The sequence below is a fragment of the Hyperolius riggenbachi genome, chromosome 7 (assembly GCF_040937935.1).
Source record: "Hyperolius riggenbachi isolate aHypRig1 chromosome 7, aHypRig1.pri, whole genome shotgun sequence".
In the NCBI taxonomy this organism is placed as follows: domain Eukaryota; kingdom Metazoa; phylum Chordata; class Amphibia; order Anura; family Hyperoliidae; genus Hyperolius; species Hyperolius riggenbachi.
In genome coordinates this window covers 27,007,928-27,031,029 of record NC_090652.1, presented here as the reverse complement: position 1 = coordinate 27,031,029, position 23,102 = coordinate 27,007,928, and the positions used below count along the sequence as shown (strand labels likewise).

General features: G+C 48.8%; 1 protein-coding gene across 4 annotated transcripts in view; it reads left to right on the top strand.

Annotated features, from left to right (window-relative positions):
* Positions 1 to 5,943: 5,943 nt before the first annotated feature.
* LOC137524189 (gap junction beta-3 protein-like) overlaps positions 5,944 to 23,102 on the top strand; it is a 33,151-nt gene continuing 15,992 nt past the window's right edge. The window contains exon 1 of one of the 4 annotated variants that reach the window (XM_068243779.1): positions 5,944 to 6,041. Coding sequence is in view for 1 of the 4 variants with exons in the window: in XM_068243775.1 (XP_068099876.1) it covers positions 17,772 to 17,795 (24 nt within the window). In the remaining 3 variants the exon portion in view is untranslated. The other 3 variants (XM_068243775.1, XM_068243777.1, XM_068243778.1) reach the window with 3 other exon arrangements.

Genomic DNA, 23,102 nt, shown 5'->3' with positions numbered 1-23,102 from the left:
AGGGAGGAATCGCGCTGCACAGGGGGGCTTTGAGGAGCCCCCCGCTCGGCCACACGGAGCGGCGGTGATCAGACCCGCCCAGCAGGTCATCCCCCTAGTGGGGAAAAAAGGGGGGGAAGTCTGATCGCCCTGCCATGCACACAATCTGTGCTGCGGGCTGGAGAGCCCACGCAGCACAGATCAGAGAGAACAGCCCCGGTCCTTAAGTGGTTAAATTGTAATATTGCCCACTTGAGCCATAGCCCATAGGGAAATATGGACATTACTTTGCACGTTCAGTTGTAATTGACAGCTGCTGATATATAACTGACAGCAACTGGTGTATTTCAGTTTTGACAAAATATTGTCAGAACTGGAAGGGATCACTGTAATAAGAAAATGGTGATCGTCTGAGAGTAACTGACAGTGAGGTTAGTATGTAATATTCATTTGCAGCTACATCATGTGTTTATTTTAAATAATTTTACTCAGTTCAGGTTCCCTTTAAGAAAAAAAGACACGACTTCATGGCCTATGCTTTATCTTTATGCTGAATGATGTTGGAAATTATTCCACCCCTAATATATATGCTCAATACACGTTATACAAGTGACCACTAGTAGCTTATTGAGGTCCCTAGGACCAACTGTCCAATAAGAGATAGGTTGTTGCTCCTGGATGGGGGGACATAAATTTAATGTCCCTGAGTACTCTATGGAAGAACAAAAAAAAATTAAAAAAAAATGTATGTATAACTGTGCTATGGTATAAGTATGATAAATCCATGTATGCATATTCAGCAACCACGTTGCTTATGATACAAAGTTTATGTTTATATGTATCTGACTTTTGAGCAATAAAGTTTGATGAAAAAAAGACACTTTAATCCATTAGCAGCTTCAATAGAGTTATCTCGTTTAGACATAAGTGCTCTGCTTTTGACCTCAGTCAGTAGAAGTTGGCCTCAATTCACTAAACTTATCTCCTGTATTTAATAACTCTTCTAGAGTTGTTACCATGGTGATAAGGCATGTAGTATTCAGGAAACATTTTACCTCAGGCAAGCCTAAAGTTAACTCTTCTGTCTTTAAATTAACTCTCCAATCCTTAAAACAGTGTTTCCCAACCGCTGTTCCGCGGCACACTAGTGTGCCGCGGAACGTTGCCTGGTGTGCCGTGGTCTTATCCCCCCTCCCGCCCGTCCCTGCGGCCGCCGCTGTTATTACCTTAGCAGCGGCCGCTCTCCCCTCTCCAGACCATGTATATGCTAGCAGCGTATCTCCGGCTGCTCTGTGTGATGCACTGATGCGGAAGGAGGCAGGGCTCGGTTACCATAGTAACGGCGATACATATCGCCGTTACAGGAAGCCGCTGCCCTCCTTTCTTCCGCATCAGTGCATCACACAGAGCAGCCGGAGATACGCTGCTTGAATATACACGCGCCGGAGAGGGGAGAGCGGCCGCTGTTAACAAGGTAATAACAGCGGCGGCCGCGGGGACGGGCGGGAGGGCACTCAACTGGCTATACTGGGGCACTATTCTGGGGTACTATACTGGCTATCCTGGGGCACTAAACTGGCTATACTGGGGCACTATTCTAGCTATACTGGGGCACTATTCTGGCTATACTGGGGCACTAAACTGGCTATACTGGGGCACTATTCTGGGGCACTATACTAGCTATACTGGGGCACAATACTGGCTATACTGGGGGGGCTATACTGGGGTACTATACTGGCTATACTGGGGCACTATACTGGCTATACTGGGGCACTATACTGGGGCACTAAACTGGCTATACTGGGGCACTATTCTGGGGCACTATACTAGCTATACTGGGGCACAATACTGGCTATACTGGGGTACTATACTGGGGCACTATACTGGCTATACTGGGGCACTATACTAGCTATACTGGGGGGCTATACTGGGGCACTATACTGGCTATACTGGGGCACTATACTGGGGCACTAAACTGGCTATACTGGGGCACTATTCTGGGGCACTATACTAGCTATACTGGGGCACTATACTAGCTATACTGGGGCACAATACTGGCTATACTGGGGGGCTATACTGGGGCACTATACTGGCTATACTGGGGCACTATACTGGCTATACTGGGGCACTATACTAGCTATACTGGGGGGCTATACTGGGGCACTATACTGGCTATACTGGGGCACTATACTGGGGCACTAAACTGGCTATACTGGGGCACTATTCTGGGGCACTATACTAGCTATACTGGGGCACAATACTGGCTATACTGGGGGGCTATACTGGGGTACTATACTGGCTATACTGGGGCACTATACTGGCTATACTGGGGCACTATACTGGGGCACTAAACTGGCTATACTGGGGCACTATACTAGCTATACTGGGGCACAATACTGGCTATACTGGGGTACTATACTGGGGCACTATACTGGCTATACTGGGGCACTATACTAGCTATACTGGGGGGCTATACTGGGGCACTATACTGGCTATACTGGGGCACTATACTGGGGCACTAAACTGGCTATACTGGGGCACTATTCTGGGGCACTATACTAGCTATACTGGGGCACTATACTAGCTATACTGGGGCACAATACTGGCTATACTGGGGGGCTATACTGGGGCACTATACTGGCTATACTGGGGCACTATACTGGCTATACTGGGGGGCTATACTGGGGCACTATACTGGCTATACTGGGGCACTATACTGGGGCACTAAACTGGCTATACTGGGGCACTATTCTGGGGCACTATACTAGCTATACTGGGGCACAATACTGGCTATACTGGGGGGCTATACTGGGGTACTATACTGGCTATACTGGGGCACTATACTGGCTATACTGGGACACTATACTGAGGCAACTAAACTCCCTACACTGGGGCAACTATGCCAGCTATGCAGCCGCACCCCAGCCCCCCCCCCATAGCGGCACTGTCCACTAGGTCGCGCAAACAACCGGGGGCCGCATCGCCCCCACCGCGCGCGCGCGCCGTTCCCCGGGGAAAAATTTGGTCAGACAGTGTTCCCCGGGCCGGAAAAGGTTGGGAAACACTGCCTTAAAATAACTCCAGAGTTAAAAACAGGCTGTTAATTAGCTGCATGTGAAAATAACTACAGAGGAGGTAAATTAACTACAGAGGAGGTAAATTAACTACAGGAGAGGTAACTTAAGGAATTAAGAGGTAAGATAACTCTCTCACGTGTGGAGGTAAGTTTTCTCTTGCCTTATTATCTCTAGCATGATCTTAGTGAATTGAGGCCATTGTGCTGTAAATTCTTGGAATGCTTTGATGTCTCTCTGCCAGCAGAAAATATAGAAACTAAATGCAGAAGTCATCTGTTGTCTCACACTGCCCCCTAGTGACAAGTGGCCATAAATACACATTACAGCAGTTCTAATTAGAAGCAAGGAAATGTAATAAAGAAGAAATTAAAAAAGTGCTCAAATAAATTGGCCTGGAGCACTTTCAAACCTCTAAATAAATTGGCCGCTAAAGGGTTAAAACACGCCCCGTCACACCTCTTGCCCCAATCGATAACACCCCTAGTCACGCCTATCAGAAAGTATTCATAAGCAAAATATTTCATTTTATCATTCAAACCGCCCTGTTCTGTTTATCAACTTTCATTTTATTTCATAAAAACATTTAAAAGTAAGAAAAATATTACTTTAAAGGATGGGAATAAAGTTTGGAGTCAGGCTTGGAACTCACTAGGGCACTTTGAGCGTTTAGGGAGTGCTTTACATCGCTAGCGTTTTCCCTAAATGCTCTGCCAATGTGAATAACGAATTCCACAGTAGCGATTGGGATTAGCAAAATCGCAATTGCAGGACATGCAGCATTTTGGGAGCATTTGCTCTTCAATGTAAAGTATTGAAACGCTGGCAAATCGCTCATGAATTGCTACACATAGGCCTCGATTCATAAAACTGCCTGCGAGCGGGGAAAGTCGAGCGGGGAAACACCGCTGTCGGTATTTCCGCCTTCAGGGTGGTAATTCATAAAAATTTAGCTACTTGTGATATACGTGCGGAGATATTCCGCTGTAGGCAGGCGTTAGGCTGTCGGGAGACGTGCGGAAACAGGGGAAGCAGGCGGAATCCCTCCGTGCGGTGTTCTCTCTGCAGCTGCTTGGGAGGTCTGTCCCATTCACTGCAACGGATTCCGCACGCTTCTCGCCACATCAGAGGTAGCGGTAATACCCGTCCGCATACCGCTACCTCTAATCTTTATGAATTGACATTTGTTACTGTTGCTGTGATAATCACCGCGCAAGGCGGTGATTGATCACTCTGCTCGCAAATGTCGGCTTTTCATGCGGAAAAAGCCTTTATGAATGCATATTTTGGTGTGTGGTCGGTAAAGTGAGCGTTTTTTTGCATTTCCGAATGCGGGAATGCTTTATGAATCGAGGCCCTAGTGATTTGAGTGCGATTTTAAATTACTGCAAACTGTAAAGAAAATTATGATACATTGAAAGGACCAATCAGAATTAACAAGTTCACCCCCAAGGGTTTTTACCCTAACGGAACCAGAGCAATTTTCACCTGTCAGTGCTCCTCCCTTTTATTCCCTAATAACTTTATTACTACTTCTCACAAGAAAACGATCTATACCTCGTTCTTATACCTTGCCACCAATTAGGCTTTCTGTGGGTAGTACATTTTGCTAAGATTTTTTTATTCTAAATGCCATTTTAATGGGAAAAATAAAAAAAAAAATGGAAAAAATTCATTATTTCTCAGTTTTCAGCCATTAGGGCCCATTCACACTTGAGCGTTTTGCCGGTGATTTCGGCAAAATGATCAAACTCTAGCGCTTTTGAAAGCGCTAGTGTAATAAAACCCTATGGGCCAGTTCTTATTTGGGCGATTTGCGATAATCGCCGCAAATCGCCCAAAAACGCAAAATTCAAACGTGTCGCCTGCACCATTTTCAGGCGATTTCCCGGCGATCGCGTTTCAGTGCTATAGAAGCGCTAAACGCGATCGCGGAAAAATCGCCACAGTGTTCAGTGATTTTTCCCCCGCAAAAATCGCCGGCGTTTTGCTAACGCAAGTGTGAATGGGCCTTTATAGTTTTAAAAATAAACGTTCTCCTGTGGATAAAACTGAAACATTTTATTTGCCCAGTTGTCCCGATTATTAAACCATTTAAATTATGTCCCTATCACAATGTATGGCGACAATATATTATTATGAAATATAGGTGTTATTTTTCTGTTTTGTTTGTTTTTTGTCCGGTCCATAATTACAAGCCCTTATGTAGTGAAGGAAAAGTAATTTTCCCTCATAAAATATAGATTATAAAAACTGAGTATTTATGTACTGTTTTTATACAAGTGTTTTTTTTTTTTTTGGGGGGGGGGGGGGGGGGGTGTAAGTTATTAATTTTATTAATATTGTGTATGTATGTACGTGCCTATATGTGTAATTTTACTTTTTGGCCACAAGATGGCACTAGTGAACACTCTTCCTTATAGGAAGTGTTCCCTTTTTCTTGTTTTTTTACATTTAACTAACGATGACGGCTTCCTGTTTTATGAATGGACGTGGCCGCAGATCACGGTCACCAGGGCCGGGCGAGGCATAGGCTGGGAAGGCTGGAGCTTCTGAGCGCAGCCACCAGGGGGCGCATTCCTCTGTGCTATCCCCACCTGCCGTAGTCCTCTGTGATCTCCCTGGCCGACTGCCTGCAGCATTCATCAGCGCTATCACTGGCTGCATTATGCAATCTCCCTAGTTACGCCGGCATCCTAATCACAGGGCACTGTCTGCCCTGTGACTCAAACAGCCGCGCTGTCATCAGAGAGATGACAGGCACGGCTATGGCATTGCGTTGCTAGGCAACAGCAGGAAGCCGGCTTCTGCTAGAACGGAAGTGGCTTCCTGCAGCTATGCCTGTGGCTGGACTGGACAGGGGAGGGAATCCCCCCTTGTTCTCATTCAAGAAGCAGTGACCTTTCACTGTGAACACCGTGCCTATAGATGACTGGAGGATGGGACAGGGAACCAGCTGTTGTTGTATGGATGTCTGAAATCACACTGGTATGGAGGGGGGAAGGGAGGTTTGAAAGGGGCTGACAATCATCTGACAGTCACACATATATAGCTGTCCCTGTGAGTGACCAGATGTGTGTTTTCAGTACTGCAGTGTCCTCAGTCTAACTCCCCCTCACATACATCCTATGTGAAGTACCGGTGGAGTTATGCTGGGTCCACACAATACAATTTTTTGGCATAGAGATTTCCATAGAGACGAATGGGAATCGGTCAGAAAATCGCTCAAAAAATCGATCTTCAGATCGGACATGCTGGAAATAATCGATTGGGCAGGTAAATCTGCCAAAAAATTGTATTGTGTGGATCCTGCATTAGACTGAGGACACTGCAGTACTGAGAAGACATCTAGCCATGTTGATGTGATTTGTGTGTTTCTGAGGGGGGTGGGGGTCATACTACATTTAAAGCATACCTGACATGATAAAGGCAGAATGATTTATAGCTACACAGAGCTTCTTCTATCCTGCAATAGTCAATTACCTCCTTCGCCATCCTCCCGGACCCCAAAATGTGTCCCTGTCAGCCCTGTAAAGTCTGTGACTCAGCTGAGTCGCAGACTATTGTGCAGTCATGGCTGTGCCCATCCCCCGATCGTGCTCCCATAGCTGGATGAGTTCTGCACATGTTCGGTAAGACTGTAACTATGCTTACGCAGACTGCTCCAAGTTACGGCACTGTGATGGAGGAGGTCCACATCCCAGAAACAGCGCATGTACAGTAGTTGACAACCCAGCTGTATCATAAACTTCAAGAGCACAGCAGATCGGCCTACAGGGGGCTGGAAAAATCCTCAGGTCGCTGACACTAACCTAGCCCCTACCTACACCTAACTATAACACAGCCATTAGCAAACACCACTAACAAGTCTATTTCAGCAGCTACAGGTACCTGCTATACTACACCAGGGCTTTTCCACTGTTACCGCTGCTACAGAGCTATTCCGCCGCCCCAGTGCCCAAATTACAGGCTATGGGTAATAATTTTAGAATTTTGACATGGGGGCACCTATAGTGGCACTCAAATTACCTGCTTTGGGGGTGGGGGGGGGCACTATGGAAGCTCAGCCTCTGTTGCTGGGGAACCTTGTCCCGGCCCTGGTGGTCACATCCATTCATTCCAGGCATTGCGATTGGGTAGAGGACCATTCAGTCCTCTTCCCCAATCGCTGAACACGGAATGCTGCCGGAAACGGCGGCGGGAGCGGCGCGCACATGTGCGGAACAGCGGCGGGAACGAGCAATGTATTAAAAGGTCCTGTTGCTGTTAACCGGCTCAAACATGACGTTTTAATACACTACATTGTCATTAACTGGTTAAAATCGCTAATCGCAAATCACTACATAATCGCTGGCAAAAAGCTTACACTTTTTAAAATTGCTACCAACATCGGCAGAGAACGCTCATGAAATCTCTTGCAAAACGCTACTTAAAAACGTTAGCGATTGCGCCAGCAATTTGCGATATGATGTGTTCCAGGCCTCAATTTGAAACATTTTTCAGGAGAAAAAGATACACAGATCTGTACATCAGTCTTAAAAGAGGGACAAATAAGGAAGAAAGAGGGACAGAGGGAGCTATGTATACATATATTACACACACCGGCGTACCTACCGGGGATGCGACCCCATCAGCCGCAGGGGGGCCCGGGGCCGCTCTAGGGCCCGCTCACTGTGCGCGGGGGAGCGCCGTCGCCGCCCGCCCGATTCTGGACCCCACACAAGGGGCTTTATTCATAAAAATTTTGTGGCGAAAAAACTCCTGGAGGGAAAATACCGCAGCGGTATATTAGACTTCTGGGTGGTCATTCAAAAAAAATGTTGGCAGCTGCGATGCAAGTGCGGAGATCTCCCGCTGAAGGCTGGCGGTAAGCTGTCGGAAGGCATGCAGAAACACTTACGCGGGCAGAGTCCCTCCGTGCACTGCTCTCTCTGGGAGGTCTGTCCCATTCACTTGTATGTAATCCGCAAACTTCGAGGAAGCGGTATTTCCCGTCCACATACCGCTTCCTCTAATATTTATGAATGGCCATTTTGTTACTTTTTTCTAGATAAATCTAGAAAAACACAGCAGAAGGCGGAAATTTCTCGCTCTGCTGGGGGATTGTAGATTTTCATGCGGGAACAGCTTTTATGAATGCCCACTTTGCTAAATGGTCGGGAAAGTCCGCTGTTTTGAGCGGAAAACTTGCGGTAACGGTTTATGAATAGAGCCCAAGGTGCTCAACTGGCCGCAGCATCTATGACGCTGCGCCAATTCATTCCACGCAGCCCCGCTCCAGCAGCCTGCATATTCCTCCGGCAGGCAGAGCAGGGCTACGGCAAGATGGCTGCCGAAGAAGCCCTGCACTGGAGACTATTTGTGTCTCCAGTACAGGGCTTCAGCAGCCATGTTGCCGTAGCCCTGCACTCTGCCTGTCAGCATGGGAGATGTGCTGCAGTGCACAGGAGGATCATCGGGGAGCTGCGCACCAGAGGCCGGGAGAGACTCCTGACAGGTAAGTGAATTGTTTTTCTTTTTACAGGGGCATTTTTTTTTCCTGGTAACTGCTGCCCACATTACGATATTCTGGTGCCTGCTGCCCACATTACGATATTCTGGTGCCTGCTGCCCACATTACAATTTTCTAGTGCCTGCTGCCCACATTACGATTTTCTGGTGACTGCTGCCCACATTACGATTTTCTGGTCACTGCTGCCCACATTACGATTTTCTGGTGTCTGCTGCCCACATTGCGATTTTCTGGTGTCTGCTGCCCACATTGCGATTTTCTGGTGTCTGCTGCCCACATTACGATTTTCAGGTGTCTGCTGCCCACATTGCGATTTTCAGGTGTCTGCTGCCCACATTACGATATTCTGGTGCCTGCTGCCCACATTACAATTTTCTAGTGCCTGCTGCCCACATTACGATTTTCTGGTGACTGCTGCCCACATTACGATTTTCTGGTCACTGCTGCCCACATTACGATTTTCTGGTGTCTGCTGCCCACATTGCGATTTTCTGGTGTCTGTTGCCCACATTGCGATTTTCTGGTGACTGCTGCCCACATTCCGATTTTCTAGTGCCTGCTGCCCACATTACGATTTTCTGGTGTCTGCTGCCCACATTGCGATTTTCTGGTGAACTCTGCCCACATTACGATTTTCTAGCCCACATTACGATATTCTGGTGAACGCTGCCCACATTACGATTGTCTGGTGAATGCTGTCCACGTTACAATTTCCTGGTGACTGCTGCCCACGTTACAATTTTCTGGTGACTGCTGCCCACGTTACAATTTCTTGGTGACTGCTGCCCACGTTACAATTTCTTGGTGACTGCTGCCCACGTTACAATTTCTTGGTGACTGCTGCCCACGTTACAATTTTCTGGTGACTGCTGCCCACGTTACAATTTTCTGGTGACTGCTGCCCACGTTACAATTTTTTGGTGACTGCTGCCCACGTTACAATTTCTTGGTGACTGCTGCCCACGTTACAATTTCTTGGTGACTGCTGCCTACGTTACAATTTTCTGGTGACTGCTGCCCACGTTACAATTTTCTGGTAACTGCTGCCCACATTACGATTTTCTGGTGACTGCTGCCCACATTACGATTTTCTGGTGAACTCTGCCCACATTATGATTTTCTGGCCCACATTACGATTTTCTGGTGAACTCTGCCCACATTACGATTTTCTGGCCCACATTACGATTGTCTGGTGAAATGCTGCCCACTTTACAATTAATTTACAGTGAAACGCTGCCCCATTACGATTGTTTGGCACCTATGGGGGGGGGGGGGGCATCCAAATATGCGCAGGGGAGCCCAGTGATTTCTAGTTACGCCCCTGATTACACAGATCTGTACATCAGTCTTAAAAGAGGGACAGATAAGGAAGAAAAAGGGACAGAGGGACAGGGTTCCCAACCCCAAAGATGGACTGTCCCTCCGAAAAAGGGACTGTTGGGAGCCATGGCTTTAGCAAGGTGTTGTGTAGGTCAGACAGGTGTGGAATTATAACCTGACTGCATTGCAGAGCACCCAACGGTCAACAGGTGGCAGAATTCCACTGTTGTATCAGATAGATGGGATGCATGTTTAAAATGAGAAGAATATGAAGCCTGTCATATCTATTTCCTTTTAAACAATACCAGTTGCCTGGTAGTCCTGCTGATCTGTTTGGCTGCAGTAGTGTCTGAATAACACCAGAAACAAGCATGCAGCTAATCTTGTCAGATCTGACAATAATGTCAGAAACACCTAATCTGCTGCATGCTTGTTCAGGGTCTATGGCTAATAGTATTAGAGGCAGAGGATCAGCAGGACAGCCAGGCAACTGGTATTGCTTAAAGGGAAATAAATATGGCAGCTTCTCTATCCCTCTCGTTACAGTTGTCCTTTAACTCACTTAGGATGGCATGGCTCTGGCCTATTAACCACTTGAGGACTGTGGACCAGGCCATTTATTTTAAATTGGGCCACTGCAGCTTCAAGGGCTCGCTGCAGGGCCGCACAACTCAGCATACAAGTGATTCCCCCCCCCCCCTTTTCTCCCCACCAACAGAGCTCTCTGTTGGTGGGGTCTGATCGCTCCCCCAATGTTTATTTTTTTTGTAAATATTTGTTTTTTTCTATAAAATTTTACTTTTTTTTAATTCAATTTATATAGTATAGGAAGTAGACACACTGCAGATTTAGGCTTAGTGCACACCAGAGCGGTTCGGCTGCGTTTTGCGATCCGCTTGCGGGTGCGGATCCGCTAGGGTAATGTATTTCAATGGGCTGGTGCACACCAGAGCGGGAGGCGTTTTGCAGGAACGCATACTCCCGGGCTGCTGCAGATTTTGGATTGCGGAGGCGTTTCTGCCTCAATGTTAAAGAGAGTCTGAAGCGAGAATAGATCTCGCTTCAGACCTCATAGCTAGCAGGGGCATGCGTGCCCCTGCTAAAACGCCGCTATAGCGCGGCTTAACGGGGGTCCCTGTCCCCCCAAACCCCCTCCGTGCAGCGGGGGAGCGCTTCCTGGTTGGGGCAGGGCTAACCGCCGCAGCCCTGCCCCATGCGCGTCTGTCAGACGCGTATCTCCGCCTCTCCCCCGCCCCTCTCAGTCTTCCTTCACTGAGAGGGGCGGAGGAGAGGCGGCGATGCGCGTCTGATAGACGCGCTGGGAGGCAGGGCTGCAGCCGTTAGCCCTGCCTCCAGGAAGGATATCTCCAGCGACCATTTTCCGACCAACATTTGCGGGGGGGTGGGTTGGGGGTGAAGGGACCCCCGTTAAGCCGCGGGATAGCGTCGTTTTAGCAGGGGCACACGTGCCCCTACTATATATAAGACCTGAAGCGAGATTTAGTCTCGCTTCAGTGTCTCTTTAAGTATAGGAAAAACGCAAACCGCTCTGAAAAACGGCACTTCAGAGCGGTTTGCCAGGCGTTTTTGTTACAGTAGCTGTTCAGTAACAGCTTTACTGTAACAATACATGAAATCTACTACACCAAAACCGCTACACAAAACCGCATCATGCTAGCTGAAACGCTACAGAAAAAGAAGAAAAAGCGTTTCAAAATCTGCTAGCATTTTGCGGATCTGCTAGCGTTTTTTGGTGTGCACCAGGCCTTATTGCAGGATTTGTATCAACTGTAACAAAAATGTTTTTCTTTAAAGGTTATTATGCTGTTGCTTATCTTCTAGAGCACGTTCTGAGTTCAGCTCCGCTTTAAAGGGCACCTGTACCCACCTAAAAAAAAAGTTAGATACTCACCTGAGAAGAATGCTCTGGATTCCACAGCGTAACGTTTTGCATTGATGCCACCTGTGAAGATACGATCAAGCACAGCCTATACCCTCACTCATAAGGCAAGCCCCTATAACTATATACAGGTTCTCTATTATTTGCTGATAGCACAGTCTGCATAGTCCCCACACTTCTCCTTCAAGAAGGCACAGCTGTTGGCAGAGAGAAGCTGGTGAAGCAGACTTGTGGTTTTATTTCCTCACACAACGCCCGGAGCGAGTAAACTTCCCTTTATGAGACTCATGGCTTAGAGTGGCCACAGATAGACACAGCAGTCCAAATAATGATCTGGTTATAATAAAGGGACACACATTGAGTTCCCTCAGAAGAAATGTCTCCAATAATCTCCACTGCAGAGTTTGGAGGGTAAACGTGCCGATACTCATATGTTCCTCCTCCAGCAGATGGCGCTAACAGCAAGGCTTCCTTCCCAGAAACAGGAAAAGGGAGGGGTGGAAACTGGAAAGGGGAGGAAACAGGTAAGGGAAGGAAAGGAAAAGGAGAGAAAAGGGAAAAGTGAAAACAGGAAAGGGGAGGAGTGGAAACAGGAAAGGGGAGAAATGGAAAGGGAGAGAAATGGAAAGGGGAGGAGAGGAAACAGGAAAGGGGAGGGGTGGAAACAGGAAAGGGGGAGAGGAAACATGAAAGGGGAGGAGTGGAAAAGCAGAGGAAAGGGGAGGAGAGAAAAAAGGAAAGGAGAGAAGTGGAAACAGGAATGGGGAGGAGTGGAAAAGCAGAGAAGAGGAAAAAAGAAAAGGGGAGGAGGAGTGGAAAATGAGAGAAAAGGGGAGGAGAGAAAACAGGAAAAGGGAGGAGTGGAAATAGGAAAGGGGGGAGTGGAAACAGGAAAGGTAAGAAAAAGAAAAGGAGGGACAAGGGAAGAGTGAAAACAGGAAAGGGGATGAGTGGAAACAGGAAAAGGGGGAGTGGAAATGGATGGAAATAGAAAGGAGAGTAGTGGAAACAGGAAATGGGGAGGAAACATGAAAGGGGAGGAGTGGAAAAGCAGAGAAAAGGAAAGGGGAGGAGAGGAAATAGGAAAGGAGAGCAGTGGAAACAGGAAAGGGAAGGAAAGGAAAAGGAGACAAAGGGAAAGCGTGAAAACAGGAAAGGGGAGGAGTGGAAACAGGAAAGGGAAGAAATGGAAAAGGAGAGGAATAAAAAGGGGAGGAGAGGAATCAGGAAAGTGGAGGAGTGGAAACAGGAAAGGGGGGAGAGGAAACATGAAAGAGGAGTGGAAAAGCAGAGAAATGGAAAAGGGAGGAGTGGAAAAGCAGAGAAAAGGAAAGGGGAGAAGAGGAAACAGGAAAGGGGAAGAGTGGAAAAAGCAGAGAAGAGGAAAAAAAGAAAGGGGAGGAGGAGTGGAAAAGGAGAGAAATGTGGAGAAAAGGAAACAGGAAAAAGGAGGAGTGGAAACAGGAAAGGTAAGGAAAAGAAAAGGAGAGAAAAGGGAAGAGTAAAACCAGGAAAGGGGAGGAGTGGAAACAGGAAAGGGGAGAAGTGGAAACAGGAAGGGGGGGGGGGAGTGGAAACAGGAAAGGGGAGGAGTGGAAAAGCAGAGAAAGGGAAAGGGGAGGAAACAGGAAAGGAGAGGAATTGAAACAGGAAAAGGGAGGAGTGGAAAAAGCAGAGAATAGGAAAAAAAGAAAGGAGAGGAGGAGTGGAAAATGAGAAAAGTGGAGAAGAAGAAACAGGAAAAAGGAGGAGGGGAAACAGGAAAGGTAAGGCAAAGAAAAGGAGAGAAAAGTTAAGAGTGAAAATAGATAAGGGGTGGAGTGGAAACAGGAAAGGGGAGGAGTGGAAACAGGAAAGGGGAGGAGTGGAAACAGGAAAGGGAAGGAGTGGAAAAAGCAGAGAAGAGGAAAAAAATAAAGGAGAGGAGTGGAAGAGGAAAGTAGAAAACAGGAAAGGGGAGGAGAGGAAAATGGAAAGGAAATGAAAAATGAAACTATAGCTGCTCTATTTTAATAGGCTGCAATTCCGCATTCAAAATCATGTGCGGGAATCAGCCACAATTCGTGCAAATAGGCCCTAATAGTAATGTGTTCTGCTGTACAGAAACAAAACAGTACCCCTCGAATCTGCAGAAAGAGCCACAACAGACACGTGTGAACAGATGGACACCTTATAAATGTTGTGATCCAAGTTGTCACCCGTGGCACTTCAACACAGCCATAGCCTGAAAGGAACAGAGAGAACTGAGAGAATGTCATAGCTGTTAGGGCCTCTTTTCCATAGACTGTTGAACTGTGTGCTCAGCAAGCAGTTACCAGGCAGAAGCAGTGAGCAGTTATCAGGCAGCAGTGAGGAATTACCAGGCAGCAGTGAGCAGTTGTGAGAGTTTGAGAGGCATTTCACTGCCGATCAACTGCCTGTTAGGGATGCTCATTCGTATTCCTCGGAAATGCAATTTCCGCATCGGAATGCGGAAATCGGTAATACAAGTGCGGTAGGCGCGGAAATTGCAGAAATTTTCGCCGACTTTGACATCGATTTTCTCAAAAACTATAAGGTCTTTTTGAAAACTTTTTTCCTCATCTTGTTTACAGTCTTCTGTTTAATAAACCCTGATAAATTTGGTGTGTCTAGGACCCTTGGGGGGGCTTTGCTATTAACCGCTAAATTCGTCAGCTTTTGACTGTAATGTAAAATGCAGAAAATCTGCATTATCCGAGATGCGGGTTATTTTTAAGCCAATCAGAATGAATAAACCAATCAAAGAAAGGGGATTTAGGAGGAAATTTCCACATTCTCCGATTGGCTCCGCATCATCACGGCGGATGGCGTGAAAGTCCTACGCATGTGCGGTTCATAGTTAGAAAACCGTGCATGCGCAGGACTGTCACGCCGGCCACCATGATGATGCGGAGCATCTCGGTTCAGGAAGTGTTGGGCCGACACTCACCCAGAGTGTCGCCGGTAACGGAGCCGCCAGCGGGACCCAGAACGGAGCCAGGAGGATGCCGAGGGAGCTTGCCGGCGCCGCCTATGGTGGGCTGGAGGAAGACACAGGTAAGTACCAATTTTAAATTTAACCCACTGCTCAGGATCCCTTTAAGCAGCATGCATGCAGTAACACTTTCCAGGAACAATAAATGTCACACTTGTCAGTTGTCACAAATGTCCAGGATAAATAATGTCACACGTTGAAGCGTGACAACCTCTCAGCGATGAGAACTGGAAGAACCGCATCTGTCAGTGTGCTGGGAGGACCTGCGGTGGGGCGGCTGAGCCTTGTGATGTCATCTATTGTGGATCCGTGAGATGAGTCACAGGGAGAGGATCCCACTGCCACAACGCCAATAGCCTCAGGCCAGGAACTATAGAGGGCCTCACGGTGCTCAGAGGACGACTTACTGAAAGCACGCCGCCCTGCACTGACATCACACATCCACATACAGCGAGTTGTGAGGCCACGCCCAAATCCAGACACTAAAGATACATAAACTCGTACAATTATATCTTCAGATGACTGGTAAATTTTACCACTGCCATGTACTATGAGGGCCAATAGATTGTGAATACTGAAGTTGGGTACACACAAGGTAAATCTTTGAAAACTGAAAGATCAAATCTGCAGATAATCTTTGTAAAAAAAAAGTTCACAAAGACCTCAAAAGATGCAGACCAAAAATATTGATCTCACAATCTCAAATTCATCCTGGTGGATCTGAACTGCAGACCTTAAAGAGACACTGAAGCTAAAAAAAAATGATGATATTATGATTTGTATGTGTAGTACAGCTAAGAAATAAAACATTAAGATCAGATACATCAGTCTAATTGTTTCCAGTACAGGAAGAGTTAAGAAACTCCAGTTGTTATCTCTATACAAAAAAGTCATTAAGCTCTACGACTTTCAAAGTCGTGGAGAGGGCTGTTTTCTGACTTTTATTATCTCAAGTGTTAGTTAACTATTTTATTTTTCTCTGCCAGAGGAGAGGTCATTAGTTCACAGACTGCTCTGAAAGAATCATTTTGAATGCAGAGTGTTGTGTAATCTGCACATATTAGAGAATGATGCAATGTTAGAAAAAACACTATATACCTGAAAATAAAAATATGAGAATATTTTCTTTGCTGCTAATCTTCTCGTAATTATTCATAGTACACAACCAATTCATTATATCATATATTTTTTTCGCTTCAGTGTCTCTTTAAACAAGGTGTGTATGAGACAGGGATGTTGCTAGCAGAGCTGGAACAAGGTCCTCCAGCACCCAAGGCTGACACACCAAAGTGCGCCCCCAAATCCCTCCCACCAAAGTGGTTGCACACTGATTAATATTAGTCTAAGAGGCGCCCCAGGGCTCCCAACCCCTCCAACACCCTAATCTCTAGTTATCTGGCTTGCAGTCACTGCCATGAATTCCCTTTTCTTATTCGTCGCTGATTCAAACACAATAGGGGAATGATAGCTGAGTGACCTGTGCGCCCCTCTCCTACACTGCGCCCTGAGGCTGGAGTCTCTCTTGCCTCTGCCTCGGCCCAGCCCTTGCTAGCCCCAAAGATCAGTGGCACGTGCCTATTCTGGGGTGCCCCTAATGTCCCCAAAGCAAACTCAGCTGTGGTGCCTCAAAGGCGCGCATGCTGGGAGCAGTGGTGCATCAATCGGGGTATGCTGGGCTCTGTGGTGCCTCTATGTGGGCATACTGGGCACTGTGGTGCGATGCTAGGTGGTGTGATGCCTTTATGGGGGCAAGCAGGGAGCTGTGGGGACATGCTGGGAGCTGTGGTTCTTCTATGGGGGCATGCTGGGAGTTGGGGTGCCTCAATGGGAGCATGGGAGGGGGTCCACTAGAAGGTCAGGGAATGCTATGGGGGAACTGCCAGATAACCTGGAGGCTGGCCAGCCCACCCAGCAGAAAGCCAGCACAGAAGCCAGGTAACTCTGCCTAGTTCTGTGTAAGTGACACTGCCTATTTATGCGATATGCTGCATTTTGTTTTTGTTTTTTTATATTAGTTAAAAGGGGGCTTCATCCAACATTTTGCTGGGCAGTCCTACTTAGACCGCTGTTAAGTTCATGTAAATTTGGCTCCACCCATGACCACACCCACATTATGGTGAGTGGCCACACCCATTTTTCGTCTAGAGTGCCCAAACTGTCCTGGATCTCTTAAGCTGGCCATACACTGGCCCGATTTGCCGCCGTTTCGACAGCAGATTCGATCACTGGGATCGAATCTGCTGCCAATCGTTCACGCTACACGCCGAATTTCGATCCATTCCGTCCGATCCCGTCAATTGCGGTGTGCGGAAAATAACCGTCGATCGCCCGCGGGTAAAGAGCGCATCGCTAGCGGCGTTCGAGTGCCCGACGACCGACGCAATAGAGCTGCATACATTACCTGCTCCGCCGGCGCGACTCCCGGGTCTCCGCTCTTCTTCTCAGTCTCCGCTCTGGTCTGCTCTGGTCTCCGGCATGCTTCCCTTCTTCCTGTCCCGGCAGGAAGTTTAAACAGTAGAGGGCGCTCTACTGTTTAAACTCCCCCCAGACAGGAAGAAGGGAAGCATGCCGGAGACCAGAGCAGACCAGAGCGGAGACGGAGAAGAAGAGCGGTGACCGGGGGCAGGACCGGATTATCCTACTAATCATTCCAAGAACCTGATTGGGGCCCTGTCAGAGTCTAAGGGGCCCCATCAGCATGTAATCCCTACCTGGTACACTAGCTGCTGGCTACTAATACCAGCAAGGCTCCTGTGGTCCTGCTGCTGGTGGTGGGAAGGGCAATGGATAACGGAGCTGCTTGTTTTTTTAACTTCTAAAGTTGTGCTCCCCCCTTCAGTTATTGGTTTAGCCCTTAGATGCCGCTGAGCTGTTGCTGTGTGTTGCCAGGCAACAGCAGGAAGCCGGGTTCTGCTCTAACGGAAGCAGCCCTGGCTTGGCTTCCTGCAAGATTGCATTGCCTGTGTCTGCTCTGGCTGTTTCCCCCGAACTATGTTCCCTCTCCTCCCATTACAGGTACATGAGCTTCAGCATGAATCAGGAGAGGAGAGCAGGCAGCAGGCTTTCTATCAACTCCAGCGTCTCTTCAGAGGGCCATCTCTGAAACTGTCTCATGTTACTCCTCCCTGCATGAGCCTCCTCTCCAGTCCCAGGCAGCTAGCTGGCAGGGATCTCCCAGTCATCATCTGCAAAGGGGTAGAGAAATCTAAGTCATGACTTTTAATATGGTTTGATTATTTCACAAAGCTTTTCTCTTGACTCACTCTGTGTGTTGTGTTGTGAAAGGCTGTGTGTTGTGGTGTGTCGGGCAGTGTCTGTGTGTTGTGGTGTCGGGCAGTGTCTGTGTGTTGTGGTGTGTCGGGCAGTGTCTGTGTGTTGTGCTGTGTCGGGCAGTGTCTGTGTGTTGTGCTGTGTCGGGCAGTGTCTGTGTGTTGTGCTGTGTCGGGCAGTGTCTGTGTGTTGTGGTGTGTCGGGCAGTGTCTGTGTGTTGTGGTGTGTCGGGCAGTGTCTGTGTGTTGTGCTGTGTCGGGCAGTGTCTGTGTGTTGTGCTGTGTCGGGCAGTGTCTGTGTGTTGTGGTGTGTCGGGCAGTGTCTGTGTGTTGTGGTGTGTCGGGCAGTGTCTGTGTGTTGTGGTGTGTCGGGCAGTGTCTGTGTGTTGTGGTGTGTCGGGCAGTGTCTGTGTGTTGTGGTGTGTCGGGCAGTGTCTGTGTGTTGTGGTGTGTCAGGCAGTGTCTTGTGTGTTGTGCTGTGTCAGGCTGTGTCAGGCAGTGTCTGTGTGTTGTGCTGTGTCAGGCAGTGTCTGTGCGTTGTGCTGTGTCAGGCAGTGTCTGTGTGTTGTGGTGTGTCGGGCAGTGTCTGTGTGTTGTACTGTGTCAGGCAGTGTCTGTGTGTTGTGGTGTGTCGGGCAGTGTCTGTGCGTTGTGCTGTGTCAGGCAGTGTCTGTGCGTTGTGCTGTGTCAGGCAGTGTCTGTGCGTTGTGCTGTGTCAGGCAGTGTCTGTGCGTTGTGCTGTGTCAGGCAGTGTCTGTGTGTTGTGCTGTGTCAGGCAGTGTCTGTGTGTTGTGGTGTCGGGCAGTGTCTGTGCGTTGTGCTGTGTCGGGCAGTGTCTGTGCGTTGTGCTGTGTCGGGCAGTGTCTGTGTGTTGTGCTGTGTCGGGCAGTGTCTGTGTGTTGTGCTGTGTCGGGCAGTGTCTGTGTGTTGTGCTGTGTCGGGCAGTGTCTGTGTGTTGTGCTGTGTCGGGCAGTGTCTGTGTGTTGTGCTGTGTCGGGCAGTGTCTGTGTGTTGTGCTGTGTCGGGCAGTGTCTGTGCGTTGTGCTGTGTCGGGCAGTGTCTGTGCGTTGTGCTGTGTCGGGCAGTGTCTGTGCGTTGTGGTGTGTCGGGCAGTGTCTGTGCGTTGTGCTGTGTCGGGCAGTGTCTGTGCGTTGTGCTGTGTCGGGCAGTGTCTGTGCGTTGTGCTGTGTCGGGCAGTGTCTGTGCGTTGTGGTGTGTCGGGCAGTGTCTGTGCGTTGTGCTGTGTCGGGCAGTGTCTGTGCGTTGTGCTGTGTCGGGCAGTGTCTGTGCGTTGTGCTGTGTCGGGCAGTGTCTGTGCGTTGTGGTGTGTCGGGCAGTGTCTGTGTGTTGTGGTGTGTCGGGCAGTGTCTGTGTGTTGTGGTGTGTCGGGCAGTGTCTGTGTGTTGTGGTGTGTCGGGCAGTGTCTGTGTGTTGTGGTGTGTCAGGCAGTGTCTTGTGTGTTGTGCTGTGTCAGGCTGTGTCAGGCAGTGTCTGTGTGTTGTGCTGTGTCAGGCAGTGTCTGTGCATTGTGCTGTGTCAGGCAGTGTCTGTGTGTTGTGCTGTGTCAGGCAGTGTCTGTGTGTTGTGGTGTGTCGGGCAGTGTCTGTGTGTTGTACTGTGTCAGGCAGTGTCTGTGTGTTGTGGTGTGTCGGGCAGTGTCTGTGCGTTGTGCTGTGTCAGGCAGTGTCTGTGCGTTGTGCTGTGTCAGGCAGTGTCTGTGTGTTGTGCTGTGTCAGGCAGTGTCTGTGTGTTGTGGTGTGTCAGGCAGTGTCTGTGTGTTGTGGTGTGTCAGGCAGTGTCTGTGTGTTGTGGTGTGTCGGGCAGTGTCTGTGTGTTGTGCTGTGTCAGGCAGTGTCTGTGCGTTGTGCTGTGTCAGGCAGTGTCTGTGTGTTGTGCTGTGTCAGGCAGTGTCTGTGTGTTGTGGTGTGTCAGGCAGTGTCTGTGTGTTGTACTGTGTCAGGCAGTGTCTGTGTGTTGTGGTGTGTCGGGCAGTGTCTGTGTGTTGCGCTGTGTCAGGCAGTGTCTGTGTGTTGTGGTGTGGCTCTGTGTTGTGCTGTGTCAGGCTGTGTCTGTGTATTGTGCTGTGTCAGGCAGTGTCTGTGTGTTGTGCTGTGTTAGGCAGTGTCTGTGCGTTGTGCTGTGTCAGGCAGTGTCTGTGTATTGTGCTGTGTTTCAGGCAGTGTCTATGTGTTGTGGTGTGTCTGTGTGTTGCGGTGTGTCTGTGTGTTGTGGTGTGTCAGGCAGTGTCTGTGTGTTGTGCTGTGTCAAGCAGTGTCTGTGTGTTGTGCTGTGTCTTTTTGTTGTGGTGTGTCAGGCAGTGTCTGTGTGTTGTGCTGTGTCAGGCAGTGTCTGTGTGTTGTGCTGTGTCAGGCAGTGTCTGTGTGTTGTGCTGTGTCGGGCAGTGTCTGTGTGTTGTGCTGTGTCAGGCAGTGTCTGTGTGTTGTGCTGTGTCAGGCAGTGTCTGTGTGTTGTGGTGTGTCGGGCAGTGTCTGTGTGTTGTGCTGTGTCGGGCAGTGTCTGTGTGTTGTGGTGTGTCGGGCAGTGTCTGTGTGTTGTGGTGTGTCGGGCAGTGTCTGTGTGTTGTGGTGTGTCAGGCAGTGTCTGTGTGTTGTGGTGTGGCTCTGTGTTGTGCTGTGTCAGGCTGTGTCTGTGTATTGTGCTGTGTCAGGCAGTGTCTGTGTGTTGTGCTGTGTCAGGCTGTGTCTGTGTGTTGTGCTGTGTCAGGCAGTGTCTGTGCGTTGTGCTGTGTCAGGCAGTGTCTGTGTGTTGTGCTGTGTCAGGCAGTGTCTGTGTGTTGTGCTGTGTCGGGCAGTGTCTGTGTGTTGTGCTGTGTCGGGCAGTGTCTGTGTGTTGTGGTGTGTCGGGCAGTGTCTGTGTGTTGTGGTGTGTCGGGCAGTGTCTGTGTGTTGTGGTGTGGCTCTGTGTTGTGCTGTGTCAGGCTGTGTCTGTGTATTGTGCTGTGTCAGGCAGTGTCTGTGTGTTGTGCTGTGTCAGGCAGTGTCTGTGTGTTGTGCTGTGTCAGGCAGTGTCTGTGCGTTGTGCTGTGTCAGGCAGTGTCTATGTGTTGTGGTGTGTCTGTGTGTTGCGGTGTGTCTGTGTGTTGTGGTGTGTCAGGCAGTGTCTGTGTGTTGTGCTGTGTCAAGCAGTGTCTGTGTGTTGTGCTGTGTCTGTGTGTTGTGCTGTGTCAAGCAGTGTCTGTGTGTTGTGCTGTGTCTTTGTGTTGTGCTGTGTCAGGCAGCGTCTGTGTGTTGTGCTGTGTCAGGCAGTTTCTGTGTGTTGTGCTGTGTCAGGCAGTGTCTGTGTGTTGTGGTGTGTCTGTGTGTTGTGGTATGTCAGGCAGTGTCTGTGTGTTGTGGTGTGTCTGTGTGTTGTGGTTTGTCAGGCAGTGTCTGTGTGTTTTGTGAGGGAGAGTGATGAGGTGAATAAAGGGGACATGGGGGCTACGAGGTGGCACAGGGACTACAGTGTGGATGGACACAGGGGGAACAGAGTAGCACAGGTGAAACAGAGGGGCACTAGGGGATGCATAGGGGGAACAGAGTGGACACGGGGACAAAAGGTGGCACAGGGGTAACATAAGGTAGCTTGAGAGAAGGGGGGCCCAGATCTGCCATTTTGCTTAGGGCCCCATTTGGCCTTAATCCGTCTCTGACCGGGGGCAGTCGCACCAGCGGAGCAGGTAATGTATGCGGGCGGGGGGAGCGGCGGCAGCACCACCACAACAGATGGTGAACGGTTTCAGGCTGAAATCGGTTCACAATCTGTTTGCAGTAAAGGCAGCCATACGATCCCTCTCTGATCCGATTTGATCAGATAGGGATCTGTCTGTTGGTCGAATCTGATGGCAAATCGACCAGTGTATGGCTACCTTTAGGATCCTAGCAACGCCCCTGGTATGAGATTTGCAGATATCATAGACTATGAAAGCAGGGGCATAACAATAGACCCTGCAAGGGATGCAGCCGCAGGGGGGCCCTGTCCTGAGAAACTGACAACTTCAGGTGACCATACACTTATAGATCTGCAGCAGATTCGACCATCAGATAGTTTGCTGTCAGATGCCTGTCAGGTCGAATCTGACAGGAATCTATCTGATGGGTGCCGCACACTAGCAACAGATTTCCAATAGATTTCAGAATAGAATCTATTGAAAATCTCAATGCATGATTGCACCATTCGATCCTATGCAACTCTATGGACCATCAATCTGCTGCCAGCAGCCGATCGACCTAAATATTCCATTCAGACTGACTGAGAATATTTTTCATATATCCCATGAGATTAACACAGAAAGCAGCCTATCGGCTCGTCCCTGTACCAAAATGACACCCAACTGGAACATACAGAGGCTCCGCCCCTTCACCTCGCCATTGCAGTGCTAAGACCCCCTGAAGCTCACTGACAAGGGCTTATTGATGGAGCATGGCCACACTGTGTACACGGCGCACACCTGCACAGTGCGACCGCGCTCATTCATGTACGGGAACCTGGCCCGGCTTCAGAGGGTCCCGGTGTGCTGGACCGGTGCTCAGGAGGGAGGAGCTTCTGGAGGATCCAGAGCCTTCCTTCTACTGAGGTAAGTATTTAACTTTTTCCCTTCTGGACCTCACAGGCTTGTTTAAAGAGGAACTTTATCCCAGGATTAGACTTCATCCCAATCAGTAGCTGATACCCCTTTCCCAGGAGAAATATCTACCTTTTCTCTAATAGATCATCACGGGGGTCTATGTGGCTGATATTGTGGTGAAACCCCTCCTACAGTGTGATGTCATGACCAAGGTCCTGACAGTTTGCTGTCTGTGAACCTTGTTGCATTGTGGGCTTTTACCAATTGCCAGCAGTATCCCCCTCTGTGCTTAGAACTCTCCGTAATAAACATTCCGTACAGATCACCTGACAGGACAGGATGTCACCACCAGTAATACATTTCAGATGTTGTAATATGTGTATGGTTACTGTGCCAATAAAATATTTTTCCAACATTTTAGAATGTAGATCAGGGTGAAGAAAATTTTTACAATGGGCAAACACTGACTAAATAATCTATAATGAA